The sequence below is a fragment of the Salvelinus fontinalis genome, chromosome 31, assembly GCF_029448725.1.
Source record: "Salvelinus fontinalis isolate EN_2023a chromosome 31, ASM2944872v1, whole genome shotgun sequence".
Taxonomy (NCBI): domain Eukaryota; kingdom Metazoa; phylum Chordata; class Actinopteri; order Salmoniformes; family Salmonidae; genus Salvelinus; species Salvelinus fontinalis.
Window position 1 is genome coordinate 5,431,780 of NC_074695.1, and position 27,500 is coordinate 5,459,279.

General features: G+C 44.9%; 1 protein-coding gene across 5 annotated transcripts in view; it reads left to right on the plus strand.

Annotated features, from left to right (window-relative positions):
- LOC129829448 (IQ motif and SEC7 domain-containing protein 2-like) overlaps positions 1-27,500 on the plus strand; it is a 294,773-nt gene that overhangs the window by 4,593 nt on the left and 262,680 nt on the right. For 3 of the 5 annotated variants that reach the window (XM_055891147.1, XM_055891148.1, XM_055891150.1), the window contains 2 exons: positions 2,465-3,905; positions 22,005-22,031. In XM_055891147.1, the coding sequence (XP_055747122.1) occupies positions 3,070-3,905; positions 22,005-22,031 (863 nt within the window). In that variant the 5' untranslated portion in view covers positions 2,465-3,069. The remainder of the gene's footprint in view (positions 1-2,464; positions 3,906-22,004; positions 22,032-27,500) is intronic. The other 2 variants (XM_055891149.1, XM_055891151.1) reach the window with 1 other exon arrangement.

The window sequence follows — 27,500 nt, forward strand, 5'->3', positions numbered from 1 at the left end:
CATTCACCCAGAGTAGACACTCCTACCTGCTATTAGAACACATTCACCCAGAGGAGACACTCCTACCTGCCATTAGAACACATTCACCCAGAGTAGACACTCCTACCTGCTATTAGAACACATTCCCCCAGAGTAGAGTACTCCTACCTGCTATTAGAACACATTCACCCAGAGTAGACACTCCTACCTGCTATTAGAACACACATTCTCCCAGAGTAGACAGTCCTACCTGCTATTAGAACACATTCACCCAGAGTAGACACTCCTACCTGCTATTAGAACACACATTCACCCAGAGTAGACACTCCTACCTGCTATTAGAACACACATTCTCCCAGAGTAGACACTCCTACCTGCTATTAGAACACATTCACCCAGAGGAGACACTCCTACCTGCTATTAGAACACATTCACCCAGAGTAGACACTCCTACCTGCTATTAGAACACACATTCACCCAGAGTAGACACTCCTACCTGCTATTAGAACACATTCACCCAGAGTAGACACTCCTACCTGCCTTAGAACACATTCACCCAGATTAGACACTCCTACCTGCTATTAGAACACATTCACCCAGAGTAGACACTCCTACCTGCTATTAGAACACATTCACCCAGAGTAGACACTCCTACCTGCTATTAGAACACACATTCACCCAGAGTAGACACTCCTACCTCCTATTAGAACACATTCACCCAGAGTAGACACTCATACCTGCTATTAGAACACATTCACCCAGAGTAGACACTCCTACCTGCTATTAGAACACATTCACCCAGAGTAGACACTCCTACCTGCTATTAGAACACACATTCACCCAGAGTAGACACTCCTACCTCCTATTAGAACACATTCACCCAGAGGAGACACTCCTACCTGCTATTAGAACACATTCACCCAGAGTAGACACTCCTACCTGCTATTAGATCACATTCACCCAGAGTAGACACTCCTACCTGCTATTAGAACACATTCACCCAGAGTAGACCCTCCTACCTGCTATTAGAACACATTCACCCAGAGGAGACCCTCCTACCTGCTATTAGAACACATTCACCCAGGGTAGACACTCCTACCTGCTATTAGAACACATTCACCCAGAGTAGACACTCCTACCTGCTATTAGAACACATTCACCCAGAGTAGACACTCCTACCTGCTATTAGAACACATTCACCCAGAGTAGACACTCCTACCTGCTATTAGAACACATTCCCCCAGAGTAGACACTCCTACCTGCTATTAGAACACATTCACCCAGAGTAGACACTCCTACCTGCTATTAGAACACATTCACCCAGAGTAGACACTCCTACCTGCTATTAGAACACATTCACCCAGAGTAGACACTCCTACCTGCTATTAGAACACATTCACCCAGAGTAGACCCTCCTACCTGCTATTAGAACACATTCACCCAGAGTAGACACTCCTACCTGCTATTAGAACACATTCCCCCAGAGTAGACACTCCTACCTGCTATTAGAACACATTCACCCAGAGTAGACCCTCCTACCTGCTATTAGAACACATTCACCCAGAGTAGACACTCCTACCTGCTATTAGAGCACATTCACCCAGAGTAGACACTCCTACCTGCTATTAGAACACATTCACCCAGAGTAGACACTCCTACCTGCTATTAGAACACATTCACCCAGAGTAGACACTCCTACCTGCTATTAGAACACACATTCACCCAGAGTAGACACTCCTACCTGCTATTAGAACACATTCACCCAGAGGAGACACTCCTACCTGCTATTAGAACACATTCACCCAGAGTAGACACTCCTACCTGCTATTAGAACACATTCACCCAGAGTAGACACTCCTACCTGCTATTAGAACACATTCACCCAGAGTAGACACTCCTACCTGCTATTAGAACACATTCCCCCAGAGTAGACACTCCTACCTGCTATTAGAACACATTCACCCAGAGGAGACACTCCTACCTGCTATTAGAACACATTCACCCAGAGTAGACACTCCTACCTGCTATTAGAACACATTCCCCCAGAGTAGACACTCCTACCTGCTATTAGAACACATTTACCCAGAGTAGACACTCCTACCTGCTATTAGAACACATTCACCCAGAGTAGACACTCCTACCTGCTATTAGAACACATTCACCCAGAGTAGACACTCCAACACACTATTTGTCTTTTTGGTATCCAACTCCTCTTGTCTTTTTTTACCTTGCAATGGATAACACAGAGAAGGGAGATCTCCTGGATCTCTTTTCCTGAGGAATGACTCACCAGATTACAATAAAACAACAACAGGGGATCCTTGTTGTTTGTGAGATAAACTGTCATATAATAACATAACTTATTGAGCGTGTACTCAAGGATCTCCCAAATAAGATAGACAGAGAAATCATAATTAATCTGTAGATCAATGACAGAACAAACAAAACTGTTATGCTCATTTTTCCCTTCTTCTTTTTTGAATAGATGTCGATTCAAAGATGATCCTATCCAAGAAGTATTCAACGGGGACCAGGGATGATCAAGTGAAAGAGTTGGACCCCTTTACTTTTCTTCCAGGGAACATGGTCTTCCTGTCTGTCCTTTTTGAAAAGGGCCCCTGTTCTTCTTCTTCTTTGGAAATAACCAGACTATTATAGGAAAACGATTTGACTTGGGGACAGTTGTGTTATATTATTTCAGAAGATGGGTTCTTACCCCCTTCGAGATCACCTGACCTGATTGGACCAATCAGATGTTCGAGGCGCCACCCGACGTCTCTGCCAGGGCAGAACCAGTAACTATAACATCTTGATCCTCTAGAGGGACCTTTTTAAAGTCGCCCCTCTCCCCCCCACTTTTTTTCTGGTGGGGGGGAGGGCATAGCAGTTAGCCTATCACAGCTCAGGACTTGTCCCTTCAATAGCTAGTTAGCCTATCACAACCAGGTCTGGTTCCTTTTTTAGCCAGTTAGCCTATCACAGCTCAGGACTGGTCCCTTTGTTAGCTTGTTAGTCTATCAAAGCTCAGGACTGGTCCCTTTGTTAGCCTATCACCTGTGAGATTACTGAGACCAGGACCAGACCAGCAGCATGGAGACTAGTCAGGGTCACAGCCAGGGCAGCCCAGAGAGCACTAACCGGGCCGTGGAGTACCTCCTGGAGCTCAACAACATCATAGAGAGCCAGCAGAAGCTCCTGGACACCCAGAGGCACCGTATCGATGAGCTGGAGGTCCAGTTAGACCGACTGGCCCAGGAGAATAAAGATCTACGCGTGGACCGCCAGCGACCTTTACCCCCTGAACCCCCACCGCCACCGTGCCCCCCGCCACCAACCGCCAACAAAACTAGCCACACAGCCATACCCTCCGTACCAGTCCGCCCGGTTCAGACCAAGTCCTATAGTAGTACCAGAACCAACACTACAGCCATACCCTCCGTACCAGTCCGCCCAGTTCAGACCAAGTCCTGTAGTAGTACCAGAACCAACACTACAGCCATACCCTCCGTACCAGTCCGCCCGGTTCAGACCAAGTCCTGTAGTAGTACCAGAACCAACACTACAGCCATACCCTCCGTACCAGTTCGCCCGGTTCAGACCCAGTCCTTTTATAGTACCAGTACCAACACTACAGCCATACCGGCCCCCGCACCCCCGGTACCTGTATGGGATAAACACACCCCTCAAACCCCCAAGACCCCCCACCGTACACCCCAAACCCCCGTCACCACCCAGACCCCCCGCACCCCACAGACCCCTAAACGGACACCCCACACACGGCTAACGCGGACCATCTCGACCGGGACAGGGACCAGCTTCGTGGAGATGGAGAAGGAGAGATTGAACAGGATGGAGAAAGAGAGGACAGCGAGACTTAATAGTTCCACCTTGGGAAACCCCACCAGCCACCCACACAGCCACAGACAGTAAGTCATTACGTTTACCTTTTTGTGTGTGTGTGTGTGTGTGTGTCTGATACCTTTAAGACCACAGACAGTAAGTCATTACATTTACCTTTGTGTGTGTGTGTGTGTGTGTGTGTGTCTGATACCTTTAAGACCACAGACAGTAAGTTATTACGTTTACCTTTCAGTGTGTGTGTGTGTGTGTGTGTGTGTGTGTGTGTGTGTGTGTGTGTGTGTGTGTGTGTGTGTGTGTGTGTGTGTGTGTGTGTGTGTGTCTGTTACCTTTAAGAGCACAGACTCCACTGCTAAACAGTTAGCATGGTGTTTCAAGCTACCTGACAAAAGGGCTGGACGGTACACCCTATTTCACTTTAAACAGGTATTGATGCACGGACCGGTTTCGTGTTTTTTTAAAACTTTACCTTCTATAACGGTATTTCAATGTTTGGTTTGTTAAATGTGACCCCTAACCCTCTGTAAAATCAAGGAGAGAGGGTTTGCTCGACCACAGAGTCACGAACACCTTCTTCCTGTTCACTATGCAGTGATCAGATAGATGCAACAAGAGGTTGACAACAACAATACTACAGTAAGAGTTGGAGCTAGAGTTTAATATTTTCCCCCCGGTATTTTACAAAATGTTCCATCCCGAGAATAAATCACTTTTCTCCCGGGTAACTCGGTAACTTCCTGGCAAAACTGGAAGTGTCATTCAAAAGCATTATAAAACATATAAATAGGCCACTGTCAGGATTTGATTAGAGCTTTGATAGAATATTCCAACCTGAAGCTACCTGAGCCTGACGAGACATATGTTTAATACATTTTAATGAGCCCAAAAAAGCCCAACTGATTGTGTTGTTATCCAATACATACTGTAGCTAGCTATATGCTCTCTTGGGTAAATACAGTTGAAGTCGGAAGTTTACATACACTTAAGGTTGGAGTCATTAAAACTCGTTTTTCAACCACTCCACAAATGTCTTGTTAACAAACTATAGTTTTGGCAAGTCGGTTAGGACATCTACTTTGTGCATGACATAAGTAATCTTTCCAACAATTGTTTACAGACAGATTATTTCACTTATTATTCACTGTATCACAATTCCAGTGGGTCAGAAGTTTACGTACACTAAGTTGACTGTGCCTTTAAACAGCCTGGAAAATTCCAGAAAATTATGTCATGGCTTTAGAAGTTTCTGATAGGCTAATTGACATAATTTGAGTCAATTGGAGGTGTACCTGTGGATGTATTTCAAGGACTAACTTCTAACTCAGTGCCTCTTTGCTTGACGTCATGGGAAAATCAAAAGAAATCAGCCAAGACCTCAGAAAACAAATTGTAGATCTCCACAAGTCTGGTTCATCATTGGGAGTAATTTCCAAATGCCTGAAGGTACCACTTTCATCTGTACAAACAATAGTACGCAAGTATAAACACCATGGGACCACGCAGCCGTCATACCGCTCAGGAAGGAGATGCGTTCTGTCTCCTAGAGATGAACATACTTTGGTGTGAAAAGCGCAAATCAATCCCAGAACAACAGCAAAGGACCTTGTGAAGATGCTGGAGGAAACAGGTACAAAAGTATCTATATCCACAGTAAAACAAATCCTATATCGACATAAGCTGAAGGGCCACTCAGCAAGGAAGAAGCCACTGCTCCAAAACCGACATAAAACAGCCAGACTATGGTTTGCAACTGCACATGGCGACAAAGATCGTACTTTTTGGAGAAATGTCCTCTGGTCTGATGAAACAGCAGCGGCAGCGTAGCCTAGTGGTTAGAGCGTTGGACTAGTAACCGAAAGGTTAAATCCCCGAGCTGACTAGGTACAAATTCGTCGTTCTGCCCCTGAACAAGGCAGTTAACCCACTGTTCCTAGGCCGTCATTGAAAATAAAAATTTGTTCTTAACTGACTTGCCTAGTTAAATAAAGGTTAAATAAACAACAACTTTTTGGCCATAATGACCATCGTTATGTTTGGAGGAAAAAGGGGGAGGCTTGCAAGCCGAAGAACACCATCCCAACCGTGAAGCACGGGGGTGGCAGCATCATGTTGTGGGGGTGCTTTGCTGCAGGAGGGACTGGTGCACTTCACAAATTAGATGGCATCATGAGGCAGGAAAATTATGTGGATATATTGAAGCAACATCTCAAGACATCAGTCAGGAAGTTAAAGCTTGGTCGCAGATGGGTCTTCCAAATGGACAATGACCTCAAGCATACTTCACAAAATTCCTTATGGACAACCATGTCAAGGTATTGGAGTGGCCATCACAAAGCCCTGTCCTCAATCCTATAGAAAATGTTGTGGACAGGACTGAAAAGCTCAGACTCAGTTACACCGGCTCTGTCAGGAGGAATGGGCCAAAATTCACCCAACTTATTGTGGGAAGCTTCTAAAGCCATGAGATCATTTTCTGGAATTGTCCAAGCTGTTTAAAGGCACAGTCAACTTAATGTATGTAAACTTCTGACCAACTGGAATTGCGATACAGTGAATTAATCTGTCTGTAAACAATCATTGAAAAAATTACTAGTGTCATGCTCAGGGTAGATGTCCTAACCGACTTGTCAAAACTATAGTTTGTTAACAAGAAATGTGTGGAGTGGTTGAAAAACGAGTTTTAATGACTCCAACCTAAGTGTATGTAAACTATCGACTTCAACTGTTTAGGGCTATATATCAATCTAGAAGAGGATGATCTGTTTTGGATGTAATTTGAATGGAATTGATGGAGAGAGAGAGAAGGACTGTGAGAGAGGGCTCATTGGTGTTCTAAAGCAACGGTATTCGAGTGATAGACTGTTCTTCAACACTGCAGCTGCAATAGGAAAAAATATATATATATTTATAATTAAAAAACAAGGTGACCCCCCGAAAAGCCAGATGGAGATGGTTAATTAGATGCTCATTCAGTCTATATTATTGTAGCACCGACTATGTTGCAGCAAATGTTTATTTTTGAATTGTTCTATTTCACCTTTATTTAATTAACCAGGTAGGCCAGTTGAGAACAAGTTCTCATATACAACTGAGACCTGGCCAAGAATAAAGCAAAGCAGTTCGACACAAACAACAACACAGAGTTACACATGGAGTAAACAATACATACAGTCAATAATACAGTAGAAAAAGTCTGTATACAGTCTGTGCAAATGAGGTAAGATAAGGGAGGTAATGTAGGCCGACCTGTCACAAGGAAACAAGTCTCCAGGATGAGATGATACTGTAAATCTACAGGCATTGTGAACTGAGATGGGCTGTCAGTCTGTGATGGGCTGTCAGTCTGTGATGGGCTGTCAGTCTGTGATGGACTGTCAGTTTGGGATGGACTGTCAGTCTGAGATGGGCTGTCAGTCTGAGATGGGCTGTCAGTCTGAGATGGGCTGTCAGTCTGAGATGGGCTGTCAGTCTGTGATGGGCTGTCAGTCTGTGATGGGCTGTCAGTCTGAGATGGGCTGTCAGTCTGAGATGGGCTGTCAGTCTGAGATGGGCTGTCTGTCTGTGATGGGCTGTCAGTCTGTGATGGGCTGTCTGTCCCCACCTTGAGCATTGATGATTCATCATGCAGAGGCCGTAGAGAAGACACGCCATGCTGTTCATATAAATCATTTATTATAATTTATTGGTTTCTCACAGTTATTTATGCAGAAAAAAGGGAGTGGTTTTGGGCGGTAAATCTCGATAATCGGGTTCCCCCCATTCAACCCTAGTCAGAGCAAACATAGCTAGCTATACAGTCTTGTGTAATGAACACGATGGGAGACAGAGAGCTGGTTTCAAGCGCAGGGCACAGCAGGTGGTTATTTGCAAAGGTCATACACAGGAGGAGGCAGGTAGCTGGGTCAGGCAGAAGGTCATACACAGGAGGAGGCAGGTAGCTGGGTCAGGCAGAAAGTAATACACGGGAGGAGGCAGGTAGCTGGGTCCAGGGGCAGGCAGAAGGTCATACACAGGAGGAGGCAGGTAGCTGGGTCCAGGGGCAGGCAGAAGGTCATACACAGGAGGAGGCAGGTAGCTGGGTCCAGGGGCAGGCAGAAAGTAATACACAGGAGGAGGCAGGTAGCTGGGTCCAGGGGAAGGCAGAAGGTCATACACAGGAGGAGGCAGGTAGCTGGGTCCAGGGGCAGGCAGAAGGTCATACACAGGAGGAGGCAGGTAGCTGGGTCCAGGGGCAGGCAGAAGGTCATACACAGGAGGAGGCAGGTAGCTGGGTCCAGGGGCAGGCAGAAGGTCATACACAGGAGGAGGCAGGTAGCTGGGTCCAGGGGCAGGCAGAAGGTCATACACAGGAGGAGGCAGGTAGCTGGGTCCAGGGGCAGGCAGAAGGTCATACACAGGAGGAGGCAGGTAGTTGGGTCCAGGGGCAGGCAGAAGGTCATACACAGGGGGTCCAAAAAGGCAACAGTACAGGCAGGGAAAAGGCTAGTGACGTCATCCGGGAGATCAGGAAATAGGTTGATAACAGGAAATCTGATTGGCTAAAGTACAGGCAGGGAATAGGGAAAAGTATCATACACGGGAGGATTCAATTATGAGGAAAAACAGCACTCCGAATAGAAGTGTGTCCCAAAACAAACATTACCTCACAGTGACGGGGTGCAAAGAACTGAACTAAATAGTGTGTGATAATGACATACAGGTGTGTGACCAGGTGATCAGAATTCAGGTGATTGGGATCTGGAGAGTGAGCTGCGTTCAGGGGATCCATGTGTTTGAGAGTGTGAGCAGGAAGCAGACGTTACAGCTTGGTACCAGTACTGGTGTACGCCATGTTGTGCAACGCTATTTTCTAAATCACAAAGGAACAGGCCAATCATGAACATGTCAGCTAGCTAACAATACGAGGTAGTGTAACATCTAAATAGGGTCCCCTGGAAACACTGACTAACACGCTTTGGTTCCTACCCTGTCAATAATTCCTCCCTGGTTTATTAATTCGTTGTCATGTCAAACAACAATGTATTCAACTATGAATTTGAATAATCATTCTCTATTTTCATGATTCCAACAGTTCCCAATTATCTAGGCCTAGATGTTTTGCCCATATCACTTATCATGTACAGGTATGTACCTGAACTACTAACTACTACTAACTAATACTAACTACTACTACTACCTGAACTACTAACTACTACTAACTAATACTAACTACTACTACTACCTGAACTACTAACTACTACTAACTAATACTAACTACTACTACTACCTGAACTACTAACTACTACTAACTAATACTAACTACTACTACTACCTGAACTACTAACTACTACTAACTAATACTAACTACTACTACTACCTGAACTACTAACTACTACGAACTAATACTAACTACTACTACTACCTGAACTACTAACTACTACTAACTAATATGAACTACTACGAACTACTATGCACTACTACGAACTACTACTAACTACTAACTACTACTACCTGAACTACTAACTACTACTAACTACTAGTAACTACTACTAACTACTACTAACTACTACTACATGAACTACTAACTACTACTACATGAACTACTACTAACTACTACTAACTATTACTAACTACTACTACATGAACTACTACATGAACTACTAACTACTACTAACTACTACTACCTGAACTACTAACTACTACTAACTACTACTACCTGAACTACTAACTACTACTAAATACTACTACCTGAACTAACTACTACTAACTACTACTAACTACTACTACCTGAACTACTAACTACTACTACCTGAACTACTAACTACTACTAACTACTACTACCTGAACTACTAACTACTAATAACTACTAACTACTACTAACTACTACTACCTGAACTACTAACTACTACTAACTACTACTACCTGAACTACTAACTACTACGAACTACTAACTACTACTACCTGAATACTAACTACTACTACTACTCATAAAACATACCTAGAACTTGTATTATTCAAAAACATTAAAATACTGTAAAATCGTCAAAACTATTGTGATATGATATATCACGATGTTATATATTTTGAAGTACTGTGTACACAGGTATGTTGCCTGTCAGAAGACTGGTCATTACATTTGAGTAATTTATCAGACACTCTTATCCAGAGCAACTATGGTTAAGTGCCTTGCTCAAGGGCACATTGACAGATTTTTTTTCTCACCTTGTTGGCTCGGGGATTCGAACCAGCGACTATTCGGATACCGGTCCAACGCTCTAACAGCTAGGTTACCTGCCACCCCATTATCGTGCCTTTGGGCTATAAACTCCAATTCACTGCTGAAAAGGGCTCACAAGCACTTGTTCTACTAACTAACCAATAATAAATACATGATTAAAAGTCTGGAACAAACGCCGTCTGTCATGGTTGATTGTTTGTAAGGTGAGACGGTTAGCTACTAGAGAGATGTAGGCTGATGTCCTCTGCTGGTGCAGGCTGGGTATGTACTGCTGTTGGTTGGCTTTGGTGTGTTACATGGAGACGAGGAAGAGAAGGAGAGGTCATTTGCTGCAATTGAAATACACTCCCACTTCTCAGAGAGGAAGCACCCTCTATACATGTCCTCTCTTTGCTCAGATAGAAGGGGTGCTCCTCTCCTCGGCTCTCCTCGGCTCTCCTCTCCTCTCCTCGGCTCTCCTCTCCTCTCCTCGGCTCTCCTCTCCTCTCCTCGGCTCTCCTCTCCTCGGCTCTCCTCTCCTCGGCTCTCCTCTCCTCTCCTCGGCTCTCCTCTCCTCTCCTCGGCTCTCCTCTCCTCGGCTCTCCTCTCCTCGGCTCTCCTCTCCTCTCCTCGGCTCTCCTCTCCTCTCCTCTCCTCTCCTCTCCTCTCATCTCCTTGCCACGTCTCTTGTTGCCCCTCTGCTGGGATATTTCATCTCCTCAATAAAACATGGTAAAAATGTGGGAGTGTGACCCTCTCAGCATGACTCCTACTGGGCCCTGACTGTCATCTGCTGGGAGTGTGACCCTCTCATCATGACTCCTACTGGGCCCTGACTGTCATCTGCTGGGAGTGTGACCCTCTCGCCATGACTCCTACTGGGCCCTGGCTGTCATCTGCTGGGAGTGTGACCCTCTCATCATGACTCCTACTGGGCCCTGGCTGTCACCTGCTGGGAGTGTGATCCTCTCGCCATGACTCCTACTGGGCCCTGGCTTTCATCTGCTGGGAGTGTGACCCTCTCATCATGACTCCTACTGGGCCCTGGCTGTCACCTGCTGGGAGCGTGATCCTCTCGCCATGACTCCTACTGGGCCCTGGCTGTCATCTGAGTGTTTGCATTTCTTACATAATAGTTTAACATTCCACGAACTGGGACTGGGACCTCGTTGTGGCTGCTGCTAGGCTCTGGTTGGCTCTCATCTGGTTCCGCACAGCGGACACTGGCTTTGTTACTGTCACCTGATTGGATTATAATAACAGGACTGTAGTGATGTCACACACATCATCTTTGCACCCCAGAGAATTGTCTGGCAAACTGTTTGTTAGGCTGACGTTGAATTGTCTATCAAACTGTTCGTTAGGCTGACGTTGAATTGTCTATCAAACTGTTTGTTAGGCTGACGTTGAATTATCTATCAAACTGTTTGTTAGGCTGACGTTGAATTATCTATCAAACTGTTCGCTAGGCTGACGTTGAATTATCTATCAAACTGTTCGTTAGGCTGACGTTGAATTATCTATCAAACTGTTCGTTAGGCTGACGTTGAATTATCTATCAAACTGTTCGTTAGGCTGACGTTGAATTATCTATCAAACTGTTCGTTAGGCTGACGTTGAATTATCTATCAAACTGTTCGTTAGGCTGACGTTGAATTATCTATCAAACTGTTCGTTAGGCTGACGTTGAATTATCTATCAAACTGTTCGTTAGGCTGACGTTGAATTGTCTATCAAACTGTTCGTTAGGCTGACGTTGAATTGTCTGGCAAACTGTTCGTTAGGCTGACGTTGAATTATCTATCAAACTGTTCGTTAGGCTGACGTTGAATTGTCTGGCAAACTGTTCGTTAGGCTGACGTTGAATTATCTATCAAACTGTTCGTTAGGCTGACGTTGAATTGTCTATCAAACTGTTCGTTAGGCTGACGTTGAATTATCTATCAAACTGTTCGTTAGGCTGACGTTGAATTATCTATCAAACTGTTCGTTAGGCTGACGTTGAATTATCTATCAAACTGTTCGTTAGGCTGACGTTGAATTATCTATCAAACTGTTCGTTAGGCTGACGTTGAATTATCTATCAAACTGTTCGTTAGGCTGACGTTGAATTGTCTATCAAACTGTTCGCTAGGCTGACGTTGAATTATCTATCAAACTGTTCGTTAGGCTGACGTTGAATTGTCTGGCAAACTGTTCGTTAGGCTGACGTTGAATTGTCTATCAAACTGTTCGTTAGGCTGACGTTGAATTATCTATCAAACTGTTCGTTAGGCTGACGTTGAATTATCTATCAAACTGTTCGTTAGGCTGACGTTGAATTATCTATCAAACTGTTCGTTAGGCTGACGTTGAATTATCTATCAAACTGTTCGTTAGGCTGACGTTGAATTATCTATCAAACTGTTCGTTAGGCTGACGTTGAATTGTCTATCAAACTGTTCGTTAGGCTGATGTTGAATTGTCTGGCAAACTGTTCGTTAGGCTGACGTTGAATTATCTATCAAACTATTCGTTAGGCTGACGTTGAATTGTCTGGCAAACTGTTCGTTAGGCTGACGTTGAATTATCTATCAAACTGTTCGTTAGGCTGACGTTGAATTGTCTATCAAACTGTTCGTTAGGCTGACGTTGAATTATCTATCAAACTGTTCGTTAGGCTGACGTTGAATTATCTATCAAACTGTTCGTTAGGCTGACGTTGAATTATCTATCAAACTGTTCGTTAGGCTGACGTTGAATTATCTATCAAACTGTTCGTTAGGCTGACGTTGAATTATCTATCAAACTGTTCGTTAGGCTGACGTTGAATTGTCTATCAAACTGTTCGCTAGGCTGACGTTGAATTATCTATCAAACTGTTCGTTAGGCTGACGTTGAATTGTCTGGCAAACTGTTCGTTAGGCTGACGTTGAATTGTCTATCAAACTGTTCGTTAGGCTGACGTTGAATTATCTATCAAACTGTTCGTTAGGCTGACGTTGAATTATCTATCAAACTGTTCGTTAGGCTGACGTTGAATTATCTATCAAACTGTTCGTTAGGCTGACGTTGAATTGTCTATCAAACTGTTCGTTAGGCTGACGTTGAATTATCTATCAAACTGTTCGTTAGGCTGACGTTGAATTGTCTATCAAACTGTTCGTTAGGCTGACGTTGAATTATCTATCAAACTGTTCGTTAGGCTGACGTTGAATTATCTATCAAACTGTTCGTTAGGCTGACGTTGAATTATCTATCAAACTGTTCGTTAGGCTGACGTTGAATTATCTATCAAACTGTTCGTTAGGCTGACGTTGAATTATCTATCAAACTGTTCGTTAGGCTGACGTTGAATTATCTATCAAACTGTTCGTTAGGCTGACGTTGAATTGTCTATCAAACTGTTCGCTAGGCTGACGTTGAATTATCTATCAAACTGTTCGTTAGGCTGACGTTGAATTGTCTGGCAAACTGTTCGTTAGGCTGACGTTGAATTGTCTATCAAACTGTTCGTTAGGCTGACGTTGAATTATCTATCAAACTGTTCGTTAGGCTGACGTTGAATTATCTATCAAACTGTTCGTTAGGCTGACGTTGAATTATCTATCAAACTGTTCGTTAGGCTGACGTTGAATTGTCTATCAAACTGTTCGTTAGGCTGACGTTGAATTATCTATCAAACTGTTCGTTAGGCTGACGTTGAATTGTCTATCAAACTGTTCGTTAGGCTGACGTTGAATTATCTATCAAACTGTTCGTTGAGACTCCAAGTGGGCTTAGCAGTTCAGACGTATTTTTCCGTGTTGTCGTGTCGTGTCCTGTATATATATATATTTACACCTTTTCTTCACATATCTTTTATTTATTTTATTATCCAAGAACTCAACTACAAAAGCTTTCCTGCAAAAGCTTTCCTGCAACCCGCTTCACCAATTACAATAAGTACTATTTACCTCAATCTGAAATCCATCGTGGAAGATAGCCAGGGGCTAAATCAGAAGCTAGCCTGAAAGCTAATCCAGAAGCTACTCCGATAGCTAGCCAGAAGCTAATCTGTAGCTGCCCCGAAATTAGCCGGTTTGCTGGCTAGCGTTGGTGTTTCAGCTGCCCACGTTTTGCGGTCATCAGCTATTCCTCTAGCTCGATAATCTACCGGCACTTTTGTGCAACGCGACTCGGACCGGAGCATTCCGGGACTTTTTTTCTCTCAGTTTCCCCGGATTCCAACCGCAGCCTCTGGACACTTGCACCTTGATTTCGCAGCTAGCTAGCTGCATACCGTGTGACTATTGGCTTACGTCGACCCCGGAGCTAACTCAAATCATGCTGGAGCTAGCCAGCTGAGGAGTTCCATCACCATCCGGACCCGTTTCTTTGTTGCTGCTGCAGATACGGAACCCCACCGGGCCTTCACGACTGACTGCCGACGTTATCTGCCCGAGGGATTTATCCAACCGGCACCTCCGTCCCGGCGTTACCTGAACGCTCATCTGAGGCCCGCTAATCGTTAGCTGTCTTATCGGCTGCTATCTGAACAAAACCCCACTACACGGAACCTACCGACGGAAACGCACGAGGTGTCTACAAACAGACCTCCATCCTATGCTGCTACCGATAGCCATATACCCGGCCAGCTGTCTGGATCGCCACGACCCCAACCAACCTCTACTCACTGGACCCTTATTTATCACTCGATTAAGCTTGCCTCTCCTTAATGTAAATATGCCTTGTCCATTGCTGTTCTGGTTAGTGTTTATTGGCTTATTTCACTGTAGAGATTCTAGCCCTGCTCTCTATACCATATCCAACCCTGCAGTTCCACCACCCACATATGCGATGACATCACCTGGTTTCAATGATGTTTCTAGAGACAAGATCTCTCTCATCATCACTCAATACCTAGGTTTACCTCCACTGTATTCACATCCTACCATACCTTTGTCTGTACATTATTCCTTTAAACTATTTTATCGCCCCCAGAAACTTCCTTTTACTCTCTGCTCTGGTAGCTCTAGGCGACCAATTCTCATAGCTTTTAGCCGTACCATTATCCTACTTCTCCTCTGTTCCTCTGGTGATGTAGAGGTGAATCCAGGCCCTGCAGTACCTGGCTCCACTCCTATTCCCCAGGCGCTCTCTTTTGATGACTTCTGTAACCGTAATAGCCTTGGCTTCATGCATGTTAACATTAGGAGCCTCCTCCCTAAGTTTGTTTTGTTCACTGCTTTAGCACACTCTACCAACCCGGATGTTTTAGCCGTGTCTGAATCCTGGCTTAGAAAGACCACCAAAAATTCAGACATTTTTATCCCCAATTACAATATTTTCAGACAAGATAGAACGGCCAAAGGGGGCGGTGTTGCAATCTACTGCAAAGACTGCCTGCAGAGTTCTGTTATACTATCCAGGTCTGTTCCCAAACAATTTGAACTTCTACTTTTAAAAATCCACCTCTCTAAAAACAAGTCTCTCACCGTTGCCGCCTGCTACAGACCACCCTCTGCCCCCAGCTGTGCTCTGGACACTATATGTGAACTGATTGCCCCCCATCTATCTTCAGAGCTCGTGCTGCTAGGCGACCTAAATTTGAACATGCTCAACACCCCAGCCACCCTACAATCTAAGCTTGATGCCCTCAATCTCACACAAATTATTAATGAACCTACCAGGTACCACCCCAATTCCGTAAACACGGGTACCCTCATAGATATCATCCTAACAAACTTGCCCTCCAAATACACCTCTGCTGTTTTTAACCAAGATCTCAGCGATCACTGCCTCATTGCCTGCATCCGTAATGGGTCAGCGGTCAAACGACCTCCACTCATCACTGTCAAACGCTCCCTGAAACACTTCAGCGAGCAGGCCTTCCTAATTGACCTGGCCGGGGTATCCTGGAAGGATATTGATCTCATCCCGTCAGTAGAGGATGCCTGGTCATTTTTTAAAAATGCCTTCCTCACCATCTTGAATAAGCATGCCCCATTCAAGAAATTTAGAACCAGGAACAGATATAGCCCTTGGTTCTCTCCTGACCTGACTGCCCTTAACCAACAGAAAAACATCCTATGGCGTTCTGCATTAGCATCGAACAGCCCCCGTGATATGCAACTTTTCAGGGAAGCCAGAAACCAATATACACAGGCAGTTAGAACAGCCAAGGCTAGCTTTTTCAAGCAGAAATTTGCTTCCTGCAACACAAATTCAAAAAAGTTCTGGGACACCGTAAAGTCCATGGAGAATAAGAACACCTCCTCCCAGCTTCCAACCGCCCTGAAGATAGGAAACACTGTCACCACCGACAAATCCACTATAATTGAGAATTTCAATAAGCATTTTTCTACGGCTGGCCATGCTTTCCACCTGGCTACCCCTACCCGGGACAACAGCACTGCCCTCCCCTCTGCTACTCGCCCAAGCCTTCCCCATTTCTCTTTCTCCCAAATACAGTCAGCTGATGTTCTTAATGAGCTGCAAAATCTGGACCCTTACAAATCAGCCGGGCTAGATAATCTGGACCCTTTCTTTCTAAAACTATCTGCTGAAATTGTTGCCACCCCTATTACTAGCCTCTTCAACCTCTCTTTCGTGTCGTCTGAGATCCCCAAAGATTGGAAAGCAGCTGCGGTTATCCCCCTCTTCAAAGGGGGGGACACCCTTGACCCTAACTGCTACAGACCTATATCTATCCTACCCTGCCTTTCTAAGGTCTTCGAAAGCCAAGTCAACAAACAGATTACCGACCATTTCGAATCACACCACACCTTCTCCGCTATGCAATCTGGTTTCAGAGCTGGTCATGGGTGCACCTCAGCCACGCTCAAGGTCATAAACGATATCGTAACCGCCATCGATAGGAAACAATACTGTGCAGCCGTATTCATTGACCTGGCCAAGGCTTTTGACTCTGTCAATCACCACATCCTCATTGGCAGACTCGACAGCCTTGGTTTCTCTAATGATTGCCTCGCCTGGTTCACCAACTACTTCTCTGATCGAGTTCAGTGTGTCAAATCGGAGGGTCTGTTGTCCGGGCCTCTGGCAGTCTCTATGGGGGTGCCACAGGGTTCAATTCTTGGACCGACTCTCTTCTCTGTTTACATCAATGATGTCGCTCTTGCTGCTGGTGATTCTCTGATCCACCTCTACGCAGACGACACTATTCTGTATACTTCTGGCCCTTCTTTTGACACTGTGTTAACAACCCTCCAGGCGAGCTTCAATGCCATACAACTCTCCTTCCGTGGCCTCCAACTGCTCTTAAATACAAGTAAAACCAAATGCATGCTCTTCAACCGATCGCTGCCTGCTCCTGCCCGCCTGTCCAACATCACTACTTTGGACGGCTCTGACTTAGAATATGTGGACAACTACAAATACCTAGGTGTCTGGTTAGACTGTAAACTCTCCTTCCAGACCCACATCAAACATCTCCAATCCAAAGTCAAATCTAGAATTGGCTTCCTATTCCGCAACAAAGCATCCTTTACTCATGCTGCCAAACATACCCTTGTAAAACTGACCATCCTACCAATCCTCGACTTCGGTGATGTCATTTACAAAATAGCCTCCAAAACCCTACTCAATAAATTGGATGCAGTCTATCACAGTGCCATCCGTTTTGTCACCAAAGCCCCATATACTACCCACCACTGCGACCTGTACACTCTCGTTGGCTGGCCCTCGCTTCATACTCGTCGCCAAACCCATTGGTTCCAGGTCATCTACAAGACCCTGCTAGGTAAAGTCCCCCCTTATCTCAGCTCGCTGGTCACCATAGCAGCACCTACCCGTAGCACGCGCTCCAGCAGGTATATCTCTCTAGTCACCCCCAAAACCAATTCTTCCTTTGGACGCCTCTCCTTCCAGTTCTCTGCTGCCAATGACTGGAACGAACTACAAAAATCTCTGAAACTGGAAACACCTATCTCCCTCACTAGCTTTAAGCACCAGCTGTCAGAGCAGCTCATAGATTACTGCACCTGTACATAACCCATCTACAATTTAGCCCAAACAACTACCTCTTTACCTACTGTATTTATTTATTAATTTATTTTGCTCCTTTGCACCCCATTATTTCTGTCTCTACTCTGCACTTTCTTCCAATGCAAACCAACCATTCCAGTGTTTTTTTTAGTTTTTATTTTACTTGCTGTGTTGTACTCACTTCGCCTCCATGGCCTTTTTATATTTTTATTTATTTATACATATATCTGTTTGCCTTCACCTCCCTTATCTCACCTCACTTGCTCACATTGTATATAGACTTATTTTTTTTTATTTTTATTTTTTCACTGTATTATTGACTATATGTTTGTTTTTACTCCATGTGTAACTATGTGTTGTTGTATGTGTCGAACTGCTTTGCTTTATCTTGGCCAGGTCGCAATTGTAAATGAGAACGTGTTCTCAATTTGCCTACCTGGTTAAATAAAGGTTAAATAAATAAAATAAAAAAAAATTAGGCTGACGTTGAATTATCTATCAAACTGTTCGTTAGGCTGACGTTAAATTATCTATCAAACTGTTCGTTAGGCTGACGTTGAATTGTCTATCAAACTGTTCGTTAGTCTGACGTTGAATTGTCTATCAAACTGTTTGTTAGGCTGACGTTGAATTATCTATCAAACTGTTCGTTAGGCTGACGTTGAATTGTCTATCAAACTGTTCGTTAGGCTGACGTTGAATTATCTATCAAACTGTTCGTTAGGCTGACGTTGAATTGTCTATCAAACTGTTCGTTAGGCTGACGTTGAATTGTCTATCAAACTGTTCGTTAGGCTGACGTTGAATTATCTATCAAACTGTTCGTTAGGCTGACGTTGAATTATCTATCAAACTGTTCGTTAGGCTGACGTTGAATTGTCTATCAAACTGTTCGTTAGGCTGACGTTGAATTATCTATCAAACTGTTCGTTAGGCTGACGTTGAATTATCTATCAAACTGTTCGTTAGGCTGACGTTGAATTATCTATCAAACTGTTCGTTAGGCTGACGTTGAATTGTCTATCAAACTGTTCGTTAGGCTGACGTTGAATTATCTATCAAACTGTTCGTTAGGCTGACGTTGAATTATCTATCAAACTGTTCGTTAGGCTGACGTTGAATTATCTATCAAACTGTTCGTTAGGCTGACGTTGAATTGTCTATCAAACTGTTCGTTAGGCTGACGTTGAATTGTCTGGCAAACTGTTCGTTAGGCTGACGTTGAATTGTCTATCAAACTGTTCGTTAGGCTGACGTTGAATTGTCTATCAAACTGTTCGTTAGGCTGACGTTGAATTATCTATCAAACTGTTCGTTAGGCTGACGTTGAATTATCTATCAAACTGTTCGTTATGCTGACGTTGAATTATCTATCAAACTGTTCGTTAGGCTGACGTTGAATTATCTATCAAACTGTTCGTTAGGCTGACGTTGAATTATCTATCAAACTGTTCGTTAGGCTGACGTTGAATTATCTCAAACTGTTCGTTAGGCTGACGTTGAATTATCTATCAAACTGTTCGTTAGGCTGACGTTGAATTATCTATCAAACTGTTCGTTAGGCTGACGTTGTTGTATTACTTAATACTTAAAGATTTTTTTTCGAACCCAATTATTGTTTTTAGTGAAACCAATATATTGTTTTTCCAGAAGCGATCACAGGGGGATTCTGATCTTAACCTTGAGGATATTATGGGTATGTTCCTTCTCAGGCGTTCTAACAGCAGGTGTTAGAACGCGTGCCGGGCTAGCGTTGTGCGGCTAACTGTAGTCATGCCAGCTGTCACATGTCTGTAGTTTGTAGCTAGCAGCAGATGTTAGCGCTCTGATCGCTAACAAGCCTTTAGTTGACTCTCTCTGTTTCTGAGCACACCTACACTGAGGTGAAAGTACTAATGGAAGAAGCGGAACCACACAGACGAAAGTACCAATACTTGGATATAAAGACCCTTTCTTTTACTCAACAGTATATTTTTTTCTTTCCTCATCCTTCCTTATGTGCAGAACAGATGGTCTTCCCTTACTGTACATGTTCCCTCCTTTTTGAGTCATAGATGCCTCTCTCTCTGTCTCTGTCTCTGTCTCTCTGTCTCTCTCTGTCTCTCTCTCTGTCTCTCTCTGTCTCTCTCTGTCTCTCTCTCTCTCTCTCTCTCTCTCTCTCTCTCTCTCTCTCTCTCTCTCTCTCTCTCTGTGTCTCTCTCTCTCTCTCTCTCTCTCTCTGTCTCTCTCTGTCTCTCTCTGTCTCTCTCTCTCTCTCTCTCTCTCTCTCTTCTTTCTGTCTCTCTGTCTCTTTCTCTGTCTCACCCCTCTCTCTCTCTTTCTCTCTCTGTCTCACCTCTGTCTTTCTCTGTGTCTCTGTCTCACCCCTCTTTGTCTCTCTCTCTTTGTCTCACCCACCTCTCTATCTGTCTCTCTTTATTTTCTCACTCTCTCTCTCTGTCTCACCCCTCATCTCTCTCTGTCTCTCACTCTCTCTCTCTCAGTCTCTTTCTCCCCCTAGCCACTCTCTCTCTGTCTCTCACTCTCTCTCTCTCAGTCTCTTTCTCCCCCTAGCCACTCTCTCTCACAAATGTATCCATTCCTTGAACCCTGTTATTGTTGTGAGCTGACCAGGGGTTGATGTAAATGGTCTGGGTGATGTTGATCAAGCTGTGTAAAGGGCACTACACGGGGCTAGCTAGCCTATGCTCATACAGAGGCTAGCTAGTAGCTAGCCTACATTCCCTAGTCCACTGCAGCACACAAGCCAGGCCCGACACCGAATCCTCCTGGGCTGGGTTGCACTGGACTGGGCTATCTCCAACAGGAGCTTGTCCTCATTCTGCTGCAGCTGTAGTGGCTAAAAGTAAAGTTTGATTCAAATAAATGTATTTTTTTTTAGATAGCCAGGTGTGATGAGTCGTGAGACAACCTGCTTTATAAGACTCGAAAACTGGCACAAACTTATGAACGTTGAATAATCAGGTTTCACGTTGTTGTTAAAGGACACACACACACACACACACACACACACACACACACACACACACACACACACACACACACACACACACACACACACACACACACACACACACACACACACACACACACACACACACACACACACACACACACACACAGAGTAACAATATCTGGGCCCAAAGCTGAAAGGGGGGGGGGGTCCAATTATCGATGTGATGTCTTAGCTAGTGTGACCTCACCTGAGATGAATGGGGAGTGTGTGTGTGTGTGTGTGTGTGTGTGTGTGTGTGTGTGTGTGTGTGTGTGTGTGTGTGTGTGTGTGTGTGTGTGTGTGTGTGTGTGTGTGTGTGTGTGTGTGTGTGTGACCTCACCTGAGATGAATGGCTGCTGTCTGTCCCCTCTAGGTTAGCTCTATGCCTTTCTGTAGGTGGTCATACATGTTTTGTTGTTGCATTAAATAGGGAGTAACCTTGTTGTTACTTTACTACAGCTCGTCAGATATATCTACTTCTACATTACAGTACGTGCAGACACATTAGTGAATGATGATTCAGTTGCTTCTTACCATCATTTCTCACTCCTACGGATATGTGTATACGTATTTATGTATGTAAGAGATACATTGTTAAGTGTTACTAACTGTCTCTCTCTCTGTCTCTGTCTCTGTCTCTCTCTGTCTCTCTGTCTGTCTCTCTCTCTCTCTCTGTCTCTTTCTCTCTCTCTCTCTCTGTCTGTCTGTCTCTCTCTCTCTCTCTCTGTCTCTCTTTCTCTCTCTCTCTCTCTCTGTCTCTCTGTCTGTCTCTCTCTCTCTGTCTGTCTCTGTCTCTCTTTCTCTCTCTCTGTCTGTCTCTGTCTCTCTTTCTCTGTCTCTGTCTCTGTCTCTCTCTCTCTGTCTCTCTCTTTCTCTCTCTCTGTCTCTCTCTTTCTCTCTCTCTGTCTGTCTCTGTCTCTGTCTCTGTCTCTCTCTCTCTCTCCCTCTCTCCCCCTTCTCTCTCTTTCATCACACTCTCTTTGTGAATGTCTCTGTATTGCTGTATAGGTCAGGCGGGCTGCCCAACAATGAAAGGTCTGTAAAATGTTCTTGTTTCACAATTCTTTTGTTTTTTAGAAACCTCTTTCTCCCCATTTATTATGAAAATATATTATATTATAATTATACATTATAATATTATAAACAAATTCCAGTGAAACAAGAACACAACAATAAGCCTATCTTTGTCACTGAGACAGAGACATATCTGTTCTGTGGATCACTAATTGAATCTGAGCTAGTTGGTGGTGTTCTGCGTTAGCTAGTCTCTGCATTAGCTAGTCTCTGCGTTAGCTAGTCTCTGCGTTAGCTTTCTCTGCTGTTAGCTTGTCTCTGCGTTAGCTTGTCTCTGCGTTAGCTAGTCTCTGCGTTAGCTAGTCTCTGCGTTAGCTTGTCTCTGCGTTAGCTTGCCTCTGCGTTAGCTTGTCTCTGCGTTAGCTAGTCTCTGCGTTAGCTAGTCTCTGCGTTAGCTCGTCTCTGCGTTAGCTAGTCTCTGCGTTAGCTTGTCTCTGCGTTAGCTTGTCTCTGCGTTAGCTAGTCTCTGCGTTAGCTTGTCTCTGCGTTAGCTTGTCTCTGCTGTTAACTTGTCTCTGCGTTAGCTAGTCTCTGCGTTAGCTTGTCTCTGCGTTAGCTTGTCTCTGCGTTAGCTAGTCTCTGCGTTAGCTTGTCTCTGCGTTAGCTTGTCTCTGCGTTAGCTTGTCTCTGCGTTAGCTAGTCTCTGCGTTAGCTTGTCTCTGCGTTAGCTTGTCTCTGCTGTTAACTTGTCTCTGCGTTAGCTAGTCTCTGCGTTAGCTTGTCTCTGCGTTAGCTTGTCTCTGCGTTAGCTAGTCTCTGCGTTAGCTTGTCTCTGCGTTAGCTTGTCTCTGCTGTTAACTTGTCTCTGCGTTAGTTTGTCTCTGCGTTAGCTTGTCTCTGCTGTTAACTTGTCTCTGCATTATTAATCAATCAATCAAGTTTATTTTATATAGCCCTTCGTACATCAGCTGATATCTCAAAGTGCTGTACAGAAACCCAGCCTAAACCCCAAATAGCAAGCAATACAGGTGTAGAAGCACGGTGGCTAGGAAAAACTCCCTAGAAAGGCCAAAACCTAGCAAGAAACCTAGAGAGGAACCAGGCTATGAGGGGTGGCCAGTCCTCTTCTGGCTGTGCCGGGTGGAGATTATAACAGAACATGGACAAGATGTTCAAATGTTCATAAATGACCAGCATGGTCAAATAATAATAATCACAGTAGTTGTCAAGGGTGCAGCAAGTCAGCACCTCAGGAGTAAATGTCAGTTGGCTTTTCATAGCATCTCTACTGCTCCTCCTGTCTCTAGAGAGTTGAAAACAGAAGGTCTGGGACAGGTATCACGTCCAGTGAACAGGTCAGGGTTCCATAGCCGCAGGCAGAACATTTGAAACTGGAGCAGCAGCACGACCAGGTGGACTGGGGACAGCAAGGAGACATTAGGCCAGGTAGTCCTGAGGCATGATCCTAGGGCTCAGGTCCTCCGAGAGAGAAAGAAAGAAAAATAGAGAGAATTAGAGAGAGCATACTTAAATTCACACAGGACACTGGATAAAACAGGGCCAAACAGGCAGGATATAACCCCACCCACTTTGCCAAAGCACAGCCCCCCACACCACTAGAGGGATATCTCCAACCACCAACCACAAACCATTCTGAGACAAGGCCAAGTATAGCCCACGAAGATCTCCCCCACGGCACAACCTAAGGGGGGCGCCAACCCGGACAGGAAGGTCACGTCAGTGACTCAACCCACTCAAGTGATGCACCCCTCCTAGGGACGGCATGGAAGAGCACCAGTAAGCCAGTGACTCAGCCCATGTAATAGGGTTAGAGGCAGAGAATCCCAGTGGAGAGAGGGGAATTGGCCAGGCAGAGACAGCAAGGTTGGTTCGTTGCTCCAGAGCCTTTCCGTTCCCCTTCACACTCCTGGGCCAGACTACACTCAATCATATGACCTACTGAAGAGATGAGTCTTCAGTAAAGACTTAAAGGTTGAGACCGAGTCTGCGTCTTTCACATGGGTAGGCAAACCATTCCAATTTTTTTTTAGCTCTATAGGAGAAACCCCTGCCTCCAGCTGTTTGCTTAGAAATTCTAGGGACAATTAGGAGGCCTGCATCTTGTGACCGTAGCGTACGTGTAGGTATGTACGGCAGGACCAAATCAGAAAGTTAGCTAGGAGCAAGCCCATGTAACGCTTTATAGGTTAATAGTAAAACCTTGAAATCAGCCCTTGCCTTAACAGGAAGCCAGTGTAGGGAGGCTAGCACTGGAGTAATATGACCAAATTTTGGGGTTCTAGTCAAGATTCTAGCAGCCATATTTAGCACTAACTGAAGTTTATTTAGTGCTTTATCCGGGTAGCAGGAGAGTAGAGCATTGCAGTAGTCTAACCTAGAAGTGACAAAAGCAAGGATTACGGTAATACAGTATATAGAAATGGTAATATATAGACATTAGCTCTGCTGTTAGCTAGTCTCTGCGTTAGCCTGTTTCTCTCATGAACCCTTGACAGTCCAGTGAAAACACATGACAGTTGGCAATAGCCAATCACGTACGTTTCTGCCACAACAAGTAGGTTATCTACATGTATGCCACTGAGACATACAAGCCTGTTGAGCACTAGGGAATCTCTGAAAAACACAACCTATACTTGAATCTCCAGAGCTACTGGAGTGTTAGGTAGATGGTCCTAGCTTGTCTCTGTGTTAGCTTGTCTCTGCTGTTAGCTTGTAGGTTATCTACATGTATGCCACTGAGACATACAAGCCTATTGAGCACTAGGGAATCTCTGAAAAACACAACCTATACTTGAATCTCCAGAGCTACTGGAGTGTTAGGTAGATGGTCCTAGCTTGTCTCTGCTGCTAGCTTGTCTCTGCTGTTAGCTTGTCTCTGCTGTTAGCTTGTCTCTGCTGTTAGCTTGTCTCTGCTGTTAGCTTGTCTCTGCTGTTAGCTTATCTCTGCTGTTAGCTTGTCTCTGCTGTTAGCTTATCTCTGCTGTTAGCTTGTAACTGTTGTTAGCTTGTCTCTGCTGTTAGCTTGTCTCTGTGTTAGCTCATCTCTGTTTTAGCGTGTCTCTGTGTTAGCTTGTCTCTGCTGTTAGCTTGTCTCTGCAGTTAGCTTATCTCTACTGTTAGCTTGTCTCTGCTGTTAGCTTATCTCTGCTGTTAGCTAGTCTCTGTTGTTAGCTTGTCTCTGTGTTAGCTCGTCTCTGTTGTTAGCTTGTCTCTGTGTTAGCTTGTCTCTGCTGTTAGCTTGTCTCTGCTGTTAGCTTGCCTCTGTGTTAGCTTGCCTCTGTGTTAGCTCGTCTCTGTGTTAGCTCGTCTCTGTGTTAGCTCGTCTCTGCTGTTAGCTTGTCTCTGCTGTTAGCTTGTCTCTGCAGTTAGCTTGTCTCTGCAGTTAGCTTGTCTCTGCTGTTAGCTTATCTCTGCTGTTAGCTTGTCTCTGCTGTTAGCTTATCTCTGCTGTTAGCTTGTAACTGTTGTTAGCTTGTCTCTGCTGTTAGCTTGTCTCTGTGTTAGCTCATCTCTGTTTTAGCTTGTCTCTGCTGTTAGCTTGTCTCTGCAGTTAGCTTGTCTCTGCAGTTAGCTTATCTCTACTGTTAGCTTGTCTCTGCTGTTAGCTTATCTCTGCTGTTAGCTAGTCTCTGTTGTTAGCTTGTCTCTGCTGTTAGCTCGTCTCTGTTGTTAGCTTGTCTCTGTGTTAGCTTGTCTCTGCTGTTAGCTTGTCTCTGCTGTTAGCTTGCCTCTGTGTTAGCTTGCCTCTGTGTTAGCTCGTCTCTGTGTTAGCTCGTCTCTGTGTTAGCTCGTCTCTGTGTTAGCTTGTCTCTGCTGTTAGCTTGTCTCTGCAGTTAGCTTGCCTCTGCAGTTAGCTTGTCTCTGTTGTTAGCTTGTCTCTGCAGTTAGCTTGTCTCTGTTGTTAGCTTGTCTCTGCTGTTAGCTTGTCTCTGCAGTTAGCTTGTCTCTGTTGTTAGCTTGTCTCTGTTGTTAGCTTGTCTCTGTTGTTAGCTTGTCTCTGCTGTTAGCTTGTCTCTGCAGTTAGCTTGTCTCTGTTGTTAGCTTGTCTCTGCTGTTAGCTTGTCTCTGCTGTTAGCTTGTCTCTGCAGTTAGCTTGTCTCTGTTGTTAGCTTGTCTCTGCTGTTAGCTAGTCTCTTCTGTTAGCTTGTCTCTGTGTTAGCTTGTCTCTGCTGTTAGCTTGTCTCTGCAGTTAGCTTGTCTCTGCAGTTAGCTTGTCTCTGTTGTTAGCTTGTCTCTGCAGTTAGCTTGTCTCTGCTGTTAGCTTGTCTCTGCTGTTAGCTTCTCTCTGCATGTGGTGTCTTTATTCTTGGTATCAACATGAAAATGAGATAGGGTCAGGGATGATAAATGCTGTGTTGTCAGGGTAACGCATAACATGGAGTGACTCAATGTGTAGAGAAATGGTAAAATTTCAACGTCTGCTGCAAGACTTGTTACATTTCAGTTTGTAGTAGCTGTGATAACTTCCTCTTGCGTATTACGTGTTACGGAGATGAAAATAGCAATGCTTATCCACAGAACCACATTTTACTGTACCATGCTGTCTACCGTACCATGCTGCCTATCGTACCATGCTGCCTATCGTACCATGCTGCCTACCGTAACATGCTGCCTACCGTACCGTGATGCCTACCGTACCATGCTGTCTACCGTACCATGCTGTCTACCGTACCATGCTGTCTACCGTACCATGCTGTCTACCGTACCATGCTGCCTACCGTACCATGCTGTCTACCGTACCATGCTGCCTACCGTACCATGCTGTCTACCGTACCATGCTGTCTACCGTACCATGCTGCCCACCGTACCATGCTGTCTACCGTACCATGCTGTCTACCGTGCCATGCTGCCTACCGTACCATGCTGCCTACCGTACCATGCTGCCTACCGTACCATGCTCTCTACCGTACCATGCTGTCTACCGTACCATGCTGCCTATCGTACCATGCTGCCTACCGTAACATGCTGCCTACCGTACCATGCTGTCTACCGTACCATGCTGTCTACCGTACCATGCTGTCTACCGTACCATGCTGTCTACCGTACCATGCTGCCTACCGTACCATGCTGTCTACCGTACCATGCTGTCTACCGTACCATGCTGTCTACCGTACCATGCTGTCTACCGTACCATGCTGTCTACCGTACCATGCTGTCTACCGTACCATGCTGCCCACCGTACCATGCTGTCTACCGTACCATGCTGTCTACCGTGCCATGCTGCCTACCGTACCATGATCCCTACCGTACCATGCTGCCTACCGTACCATGCTCTCTACCGTACCATGCTGCCTACCGTACCATGATGTCTACCGTACCATGATGCCTACCGTACCATGATCCCTACCGTACCATGCTGTCTACCGTACCATGCTCCCTACCGTACCATGCTCCCTACCGTACCATGCTTTCTACCGTACCATGCTGTCTACCGTACCATGCTGTCTACCGTACCATGAGCCGTACCGT